Source organism: Cinclus cinclus, chromosome 7, assembly GCF_963662255.1.
Source record: "Cinclus cinclus chromosome 7, bCinCin1.1, whole genome shotgun sequence".
Lineage (NCBI taxonomy): Eukaryota > Metazoa > Chordata > Aves > Passeriformes > Cinclidae > Cinclus > Cinclus cinclus.
The window spans coordinates 33,509,686-33,519,173 of NC_085052.1; the positions used below are offsets into that span (position 1 = coordinate 33,509,686).

At 52.6% G+C, this 9,488-nt stretch overlaps 1 protein-coding gene across 1 annotated transcript; it reads left to right on the forward strand.

Annotated features, from left to right (window-relative positions):
- Positions 1-193: 193 nt before the first annotated feature.
- Positions 194-9,130, forward strand: SLC29A3 (solute carrier family 29 member 3). The gene is made up of 6 exons (XM_062496230.1): positions 194-244; positions 1,098-1,358; positions 4,198-4,280; positions 4,925-5,151; positions 6,031-6,193; positions 6,639-9,130. Exons 2-6 carry the CDS (start codon positions 1,110-1,112, stop codon positions 7,306-7,308), a joined length of 1,392 nt encoding a protein of 463 aa, XP_062352214.1. The 5' UTR covers positions 194-244; positions 1,098-1,109; the 3' UTR covers positions 7,309-9,130.
- The last annotated feature ends 358 nt before the right edge of the window (positions 9,131-9,488 follow it).

Consider the following 9,488-nt stretch of genomic DNA (forward strand, 5'->3'; position numbering starts at 1 on the left):
GTGGTTATGGGATGGATGGGCGTGGGCATAGTGGGTGGGCGTGGCTATTGTGCGGATGGTAGTGAGCGGTGCGGGGGCGTGGCTATGGGTTGAGTAGGCGTGGTTGTGGTGCGGGTGGGCGTGGCCTGCCCATAAAAGGCGGGGAGGGGCAGGGCCGCGGGCCCTGAGGCCGTGGAGGTGGCGGCGGGATCCGACTGGGCCGGGCTGAGCTGGGCTGGGTTGGACCGGACCGGACCGGGTCCCCGTAAGTGCTGTGGGGCCGGGCGGAGCGGGACGCGTGGAAGGCTGCAGGGAGGGAGAGAGGCGACGCTTCCGAAATTCCCCGTTTTGTTTGCGAAATCCGCGGTTTCCGGCATTTCCGCCTCCCCCGCGCTCCGCCCGGCCTCTCCGGGCCGGGGTCGGCTCTGGGGCTCCCGGCCCGGCCGGTCCCGGTGCCTGCGGCCAGGGCGCTGCGGCGGCCACAGGTGGTTTTCCTGCTGTTCCTGATGCCGCGTGTCTCCGCGAGTCATTTTACACGGCCGGTGCCGTCGCGTTGGGTTTGGGGGCCGCTCTGGCGGGCCCCGGTGATGCCGCGGTGCTTCCCGAGGCGTTTCGGACAGCCCGGCGGTGTCACCGCGAGTTTGCACTTTGCTCTGCAGAGCACTTGGATGCTGCTGGCTTGGCGGCTGTCGGGATCTTTTTGGAGCCTGACGTGAGCTAAGCGAGATTTCTTACCCTTGCAAATCTAAGGGGACGGGTTAATTATTAATTATGGACGGAAATACGGGTGGAATCTGCTGAGTCTCTGTCCCTTTGCATCCCTGGCTCGCTCCTCCGATATTTGGCTGCTGAGGCCGTGGCACAGGTTGCCCAGAGAAGCTGTGGCTATCCCTGGAAGTGTCCCAGGCCAGGCTGGACAGTGCTTGGAGTCACCTGGGTTAGTGGGAGGTGTCCCTGCCCATATGAGCGAGATGGGCTTCAAGGTCCCTTCCAACCCAAACCACTTGGTGATCCCACGATTTGCTGAGGCCAAGGTGGGGCGATGGAGCCACAGCTTGTGAGTAGCACTGTGGAACAATATGTAAGTGTGACAGTTTCCTTGTGGTTGTTTTTCCCAGCGTGCCAGCACGATGATCCCGGCAGCCAGCAGCCTTCCCCCGGACCAGGAGCCCCTGCTGGAGGATCCCATGGGGAGCAGGTACAGCCGGCAGAAGCCAAGGGACCGCTGGCATGGGGCCTACGTGATATTTTTCCTCCTGGGCATCGGGTCCCTGCTGCCCTGGAATTTCTTCATCACGGCCAAGCACTACTGGAGGTACAAGCTGCAGAACTGCTCAGATGAGCCAGGCCCGGAGGGGCAGGTGGCCTCAGACCTGCGGGTAAGTGCTGCTTTTGAGGCAGAAAAAAACAATCTGTTTTCCTCCCTAGTTTGTTTGCTTCCCCCCCCTCCGCTTCCCCAGAAGGTAAGTGAACATCTTCTAGGGTCTCACCTACTGCAAACCAGAGGGGAAGGTTTATCTGGTATTTATTTACAGATAGCTGCAGGGAATATGCTTCAAATCATTGTGTGCTCTGCCTTTTACCTATATTTGGACTGCTAAGTGTTAAGGTGAATCTAAAATAATAGGGCTTAACCTTTCGTAGGGCAATTTCTACCAGTGCAAGGTGTCTTTGTGGAGGTCTTTTTTGTGTCCTTCATGATCTGGCAGGTGTGCTATGAGTATCTCCTTGCAGTGATGAACCTCTGGCTTGTGGCATATGGAGTGAGGAGGTTGTCATGGGGTGATGGATGAGGCAGGTTAATGGCCCCTTTCTGTCCCAAAAAGGCTGCTTTCTCTGCTCCTCCCACCACAGCAGGATTATTTCCCCATGCCTCCCTGACAAAACTGTGGGTTGGTTTCTTCGTGGCTGGAAAAAGTGTTGGAGAGGTGAGGCTGAATCACATCTTCCCCTCGTGGCAGAGCTTGTTCAGGTGGTTTGGGCGCTTTGTGTTTTTCTATAAATACAGGGCCAGGTGTGATGCCCATGTTTCCCCTCAAATTTCTCACTTCAATACACCCACAGCTCTTAATTTTCATAGCTGTTAAGTGCCAGCTGTTTTTTTTGATGGGGAGGAAGGGATGTGCTTATGCCAGGATGCTACAGGTGTGCTGCTGTAAAGCAAGAAACTGAATTAAACTGGTGGTGCTCCAGCTCCTGCACTGCCTGAAGAGCAAAATTATCTGTGTCTGTGCTAGTGAAGATACTCAGAGAGGGGTGAAAGATGCTTTGTCACCACTTGGTGTGGTGTTCTCTCATATTCCCTGCATCCCACATGTTCCTCACTGCCTCTACATCACGCTGATCCTCTTGAAAAAAAGCTGGGTTTAAGTAAAGTGTGTTGAAGAAGGTGTTTGCACAGCTTGCACAGCTGTGCTCCTGGCTGGATCAGCCTTTTCTTTGCTGTAAAGGTGTTTCTCCTCTTCCTGCATGGCCGTGGAGCAATGTTTTTTCCTTTCTCCAGGGAAAAGCTGTGTGGCTGTTCTGTGGCAGTCGAGTGTGATCAACATCAAACCAGTCAGCCCAGTTTGTGCCCTGATGCTGCAGCAGGAGGGTTTACCTGCACAGGGAGCTGGGCTCTGGAAGGATACCCCTTTGACTGGCAAGCTGCTCCTGACTCCAGCCTTTTCACTGCTGCTGATTTCATGCCCCATGCTTAGTTACACGCCAGTGCCTTCAGCCACCATCAGGGGCCTGGATTCCTTTCCCAGGCTGGCAGGAGCTCAACTGCCAAGTCTGGGCTGGAGCAGAATAGAAACTACTTTGCAAAAGCATCTTGTGTCAGATTTGCCACCACGATGCTTCTATGTCCTGGTCTGGGGCTTTTCAAGGCATCGTGGCAGTGTGTCTGAAGTTAATACGGGGTTAAGCACTTCCATTATGTGCCTCAGCTCCATGGCTGAGGGACCTGGATGTGGGAGGAAGATGTCAGGTGTGCTTTGGGGTTCATTTTAAGAGCTCAGCAGAAATGGAGGAGAACTAGGTGTATCTTGCAGTACCAAAAATGAAAGTGTATCTTTCATGTGAATACCCAAGGAGGGAGAAGAGTTGCCATTGGAGGTGGATTAAAACCTAACAAGGAGGACAGGGGAGTATGGAACCTGGTATTTTCCACTGGTCCAGGCATGGATTAAATTTGCCACCCACCATTCTGCAGCTGCATTTAACACGTGGTGCAAGGGCTCTTAAGTTCTTGCCCAATTCTCTTCTCACTGCTGGTGGGAGCCAGTTTGCTGGGAATGAATGAATATTTCCCCAGGATGCTCAAAACACAGCATCTCTGCTGGGTTACTTTGACTGCACTTCTGCTTGGTGCAAAGCACTACAAAGTCATTTCTCCTCCCCAGAAGCAAATTAAGTTGTAAGTCTACTGAGTATCCCCCCAGGATGGTTTGGAGGTTTGTTTCAAGTAGGTGGGTAAATAAGCTGGAGTTTTAGCACAGCCTGTGCATTTTGCTTTGTCTTTTCTCCTATGATTCATCATGTGGCCACAGAGCTTTGAGCCTCCTGCTTGGCTGAGCTGATGCCATAAGCACAGGCATTTAAATCTCTGCCTGTCTGGACCCTCTAGGAGTGATTATTAGATTTCCTGTTGCTTCCAGTGAAGCTCCTGATAGGGAAGAAGAGAACGTGCTTGTAAACTGATTAAAAGTGATGCAAAGCTATAAAAAATAATGAACTGTGCAGAGAAAACCTGCTAAGTGCTTTCTCCTGGTTGGACATGATGAGACCCCATCTCTGTAGCTGGATAAGTGCAGAAAATGGAAACCTGTTGTGACAGGGATGGACATGTAGGTCCTCTGGGTGTGCATCATCCTACCTGCTTGCTGAGATTCCTGCAGCATAAAAATGGGATTAAGCCCCTCAAGGGCAGGAGAGGGAGCAGACACACTTTGATGGTGCACAGCAACATGGCAGCTATTTCTTTCACTTGTTTGTTTTCTTTTCCTTCTGAATTCATGTCCCTGATTTCCTGAAATAGCCCAGGGCTTTGGGAGGGCAAATCCCAGAATTCCCATTGCCCTGAGCAATTTGCAACATGGGCTGCACTACAACAAGGTGGACGCCTACACCATAACTCCCTGTTGTGTCATATTCAAGACCTGAAATTCATGTGTTGTTCCCCCCTACAGTGTTTTTTACTTTGATTTGGGATGTATTTTTTTTTTTTCCTGGCAGGACTATTTTGAGAGTTACATCTCCATCGCTTCCACCGTGCCCTCAGTGCTGTGCCTGATTGGAAACTTCTTGCTTGTCAACAAGTAAGTGTTACTCTGATCCGAAGTAGTTCCTGATCTATATTTCTCCCTGGCTTTGCTCCTGTCTTCTTTCCAGCTTCCCGGCTCAGGCTGCTCTTCCCATGGGGCATCCTGAGCTCAGCCTCCTTGTGGAGCCAGAATTCCCCTCCTTGCCCCTGCCTGAGTTGCAGCCAGCTGAGATGAAGTGGGAGAAGCACCTTGCTCCACACATGCCTGCTGTTCACTTGAGTAAATAAATTCCTAATGAATTCCTTGGTTAATTGCTTGGAAACAGTCTTCCCTCTTAAAAATACCTTTATTGTCATCAACAAAAGCCAAACTCATGCAGATAGGAGCAACACCTTGCCCTGATCTTACCAGCCCTTGAACTGGGAAGAGAAGTGGACCAGCTGCACCTTGTTGCAAGCTTGGCTTAAATCTCAGATCTTCATTTGTACCCTTCCTTATCCCACATCAACCTCCTGCATGCTTGCAGGCACGGGTTTGCGTGCCTAATCTCCAGATTCCAGCTCCTTGCCTCAATGCTTCTTCATCTCCTCCCACCTCTCTTTGTTTTCTTCACCCCTTCTACCTGCACAGGAGCTGTCCTCCCGTGTCAAGCCTTCACGCTGTGGTTTGAAACTCAAACTGCTTCCCCTTCTCCCCAGGGTTCCTGCCAGTGTCCGGATCCTGTCCTCCCTCTTTGTCATGCTGGTTGTTTTCCTGGTGATCACTGTGCTGGTGAAGGTGGACACCTCCTCCTGGACCACGAGCTTCTTCGCCCTCACTGTGGGCTGCGTGGCCGTGGTCAGCAGTGCCTCCACTGTCTTCTCCAGCAGCATCTTTGGCCTGAGCAGCTGCTTCCCCATGAGGAACCTGCAGGCTCTGATCTCAGGTTGGGTGATCCCACTGGCATAGAGCTCTTGGACTTTCCCTGCTCGCCTCCGTGGTTTTCTCTCCCCTGCCTCTGGGCTTTTTGTCATGTGGGGGTTGTTTTAGAAGCTTAACTTTGTCCTAATGATAAAGGGAAGTTGCTGGAGGAGAAACTCGCTTGGTCACGTGAGCTTTGGTTTCTGTAAATAGCCATAAACTGACCCTGGCGAGTTGCTGGGTGCAGGGAGAAAGGAGGGGAGGAGATGACATCTCCCTGCCCTGCCATTTCCAGCAGAGGGATCTGCAGCTTTGCCTTGTCTGCTCCTTTCTGATCAGCTTTTCCATGAGTGATGAGCGGCAGGTTGGGAGCTGTGAGTGATGAGCTCCCTGGAGCTTTGATAACATTATAAATGTGCTGTGGAATGGTTGACAAACCAAGAGGAGAAGGGGGGGAAAATCAGGATGGTGAGATTTTTCCTGGGGCCAAGACAGGAGTGTATTAATGAGTTTATCTCAGAGAAGGAAAGCACAGCATTCATGCCTCTGGTGGCTTGAGTTCCCATCTGGGGGAGTGCAGAAGAGAGGCTGGTATGTGTACCAGTGGAAAAGCCAGGTTTTAGGCTTTGGAAAAGGTTTGGACGTTTTCTGCAGGACTGGGCACCTGCAGGCTGGGGCCCATCCTGACCCCTGCGTTTTGGAAGGGGATGCAGGATGGCACCTGGGCTGTGCTGCAGCCCCACCTGAGGTGTGCAAATGGAGAGGAGCAGCACCCTGAGCTGGGCTTGGGGCAGGACCCGAGCTGTGTCACCTGGAGACCTGTGTGTGTCAGAAGAGGAGCTTCTGGGCTGCCCCTCTTGCTCTCTCTGTCCCTCACTGTGCCCAGCTCTGTTCCCACATGCAGGCCAGGCCATGGGTGGCACCATCAGCGCCGTGGCCTCTGTGATAGACCTGGCAGTGGCAGCCAACGTCACCGACAGCGCCCTGGCCTATTTCCTCACGGCCGACATCTTCATCGTCGTCTGCATCGTGGTGTACCTGCTCCTGCCCAGGCTGGAGTACTCCAGGTGTGTGCTAACCTGCCAGGGGCATCCCATGGGGGATAGCTGGGGGATCCACGGGCTGCTTGCTGTGCTGGTCCCTGCCCCGTCACCGCCGCCAGCCACGCTTCCCCTTTCACCGAAACCGCAGGCTGAAACCGGGTGCGTGCTGAGTTTCTGCCAAGTTCTCCCAGGGCTGTTGCTGCTCCCAAATGTGTGGAGTCAGCAGAGAGCCCTAATCTGGAGCCAGCCAGCCAGGAGTGTGTGTGTGTGCGTCATGTGTGTGTGACCCACTGGTCTGGTTGGTGCTCGTAGCTCCCAGAGTGGCCTGCCTGCCCCCAGGTAGGGTCCCCTCTGTGAACACTGAGGGTGCAGAGCGATGGTGGGTCTGCAAGGGTCACTTCTCTCCTGCTCTTTCTCCAAATCCCAGTTGCATTCCTCCCCGCGCTTCCCTGTCTCTCTCTTTCTCCAGGTACTACCTGAGCAGCCAGAAGGAGAGCCCCTCTCTGGTCACAGTGCCCCCCGACAGCTCTGTGGAGGATGAGGCACAGCTGGGAGGCACCGTGAATTCCTCCTTCCTCACAGGAAGTATTGGCGTCCCCCCACTCCGCCCCATCCTGCAGAAGACTGCCCTCCTGGGCTTCTGCCTCTTCTATGTCTTCTTCATCTCCATCATCATCTTCCCTTCCCTCTCCTCCAACATCGAGTCTGTCAGCAAATCCTCGGGAAGCCCTTGGAGCACCAAGTACTTCACGCCACTCACGTGTTTCCTCCTGTACAACTTTGCTGACTGGTGTGGGAGGCAGGTCACTGCCTGGATCCAGGTGCCTGGTCCTAAGAGCAAACTGCTGCCTGCCCTCGTGCTCCTCAGAACCATCTTCCTCCCTCTCTTCATCCTCAGCAACTACCAGCCCCGGGCTCGCATCCAGACTGTGGTGTTCAACCGGGACTTCTACCCCGTGGTCTTCACGGCGCTGCTGGGGCTCAGCAATGGCTACCTGGGCACGCTGGTCATGGTCTACGGCCCCAAAATCGTGCCCAAAGAGCTGGCTGAGGCAGCAGGGGTGGTGATGACCTTTTACCTCATGCTGGGGCTGGCTCTGGGGTCGGCCTGTGCTGTTTTTGTGGTGCACCTCGTGTAGAAGGGCAGGAGGAGGAGGATGCCCTCGGTTTGTGGAGCTGCTGTTGGGTATTTAGGGTTTGGGTTTTTTACCCAAAAAAAGTCAGGTATCCTGTGGTTTTGCCTGTCTTGGCAGGGGGGTAGCTGCATCCGGGGGGGATGCAGAGGGAAAGTCTCCTTTCTGTGAAGGGCATCCCCTGTGGTTGGGAAGGTTCTGTCAGACAGTGTCACTCCCCAGTTTAATGGAGCAGAGACCAAAACAGCTTCATCCTCCCCAGTGACCTCAGGGAAGCACCAGGGACACACAGGGATACCATCCCTTACCCTTGTGCCAGTGATTTTTAAGCTGAACCCAGGGCTTTTGGGGGCACCTTGGGTTTTACTGCTGCACTGTTACAAGTTCAGCCCTTCAGGAGCTGGGTGGTCTTTGGGGGGGACCACCCCTCACTGAGCTGTGATGGTGTTGAACTAAAAGGCATTTGAGCCCTGGAGCACCTTCACACAACTTAGGGAAGTGAGTAGCAGCTGCCCCAGGGATCAGGGCACAATTTTGCACAGATTTCATAAAATCATTGCACACAAAAAAATAAAACACCAAAACATATATATATAAGGGAAACCGCTCCACTTGGAATTTTGCTTGCTTTAATTTTTCCATGCAAAATTGAATTGAGGGATCATCTACCTCCTAGCATGGTGCCACTGGTGTTGGGGACTGTTCCTGGCCAAGCTGAGAGGAGCATTTTTCCTGCTGTTATTGTGGTGTTACTCTCAAAGAAAGCGAAATGCTGAGTGGGCCTAACCTGAGGTTTTTAAGGTGCCTTCAGTCTGTGTTCAGAGCTCTGTGAGAGCCAGGGAGAGGTATGAGAGAAGCCCTGGTGTGAGGTTCACAGCAGAAATCTGGTTGATTCATGTAGACAGGCACCATATGGCCTCCAGATGTTTTCAGAGGGGTGAGCTACTGTGACACCCAAAAATATGACACACCCAAAGACAACTGGCTTTTAAAGTCATTTAAGCTCCCATATGCCAGCACAGCCTGGGCTAAATCTGATTATTGTATTTATTTTCTCAAATTGGCTGGATTTATGGTCTAGAAGAAGTGAACTGATAAACAAGGGTGTAATGGCAGAGCTTGGCAGCACAGTGATGCCTCAGAGATGCTGTCTGTGGAAATTAATTCCTTTAAGACTGGGTTAGGAGCAGCTGCTCCATTACTGGGAGGTTCTCTCAGCACCTCCTGCTTGCCCACGTTTTGGTGGAGCTGCTGGATGTGGGGCTGTGCTGGAAGAACAGCAGGGTCCATGGTGGTTGCTGCCCGTGGTGGGGTTCTGTATGGTGGACATTGGGTTTTTTACATAAATCCTTTCCAGTGTTTAGTTTGGGCCCCTTGGCAATAGACACATACGGTTTTGTTTTACAGCTGATTTTTATTTCAGTGTAAAATCGGGACACGAGTGGAAAATCTGTTGGGTGTGCAATAGTGAGGAGCAGCTTTATGGAATGTGTGGGCTCTTAATCCTGTCCCTCTGGTAGGTTTGGAGCCCTTTGGCCTCCAGCACTTGGCCAGGGACTACCCTGAGCCAGGTGAAGGCCCACCAAAAGGGTTGAGGGTTGGGATGCTGGGGGCCCCTCCTGGGGGTCAGTGTTCCCATCGCATCCCTGGTGCTGGAATAATGCAGCAGTTGGTTAAAAAGCTCAACCCAACTTGGTGTTGGCAACCAGAAAGTCCCTTTGTGGCCTTCAACCTGTGCATTTCCCCCCAGTCCAAGGAATGATCAGGTTCATCAGCTTGGTTTTTTACTGCTTTGCATCTCTGCTCTTCCTCTCTGTGTTACAGACCAAATTCCTCTGAAGGGAGAGCTTAATTATCCGGTACTGTTGCTAATAAAGATAATTCTTGATCCTGTGCAACTGCTGATGTTTGGAATAATTTCTGTTGGAGATGTACTGATGCATGCAGTTTCAGCTTGTGTTTTTCCTTCTGGTCATCCTTCTCTCCCAGCTTGGATTGTAAACCCAGAGAAATTCCTGGCACAGGCTGGGTGAAGGAACCCTGAGATCACTGCTCTGAGAGCACAGTTATTCCAGTGGAATATCCCCAAAGAACATGCAGGTAGGTGTGGAGAGCATTCCTGTGGCGGGGGGGAGTGAGCAGAAAGGGGATTTATCCTTTGATTTTGGTGGCATGCAGCTAAGGAA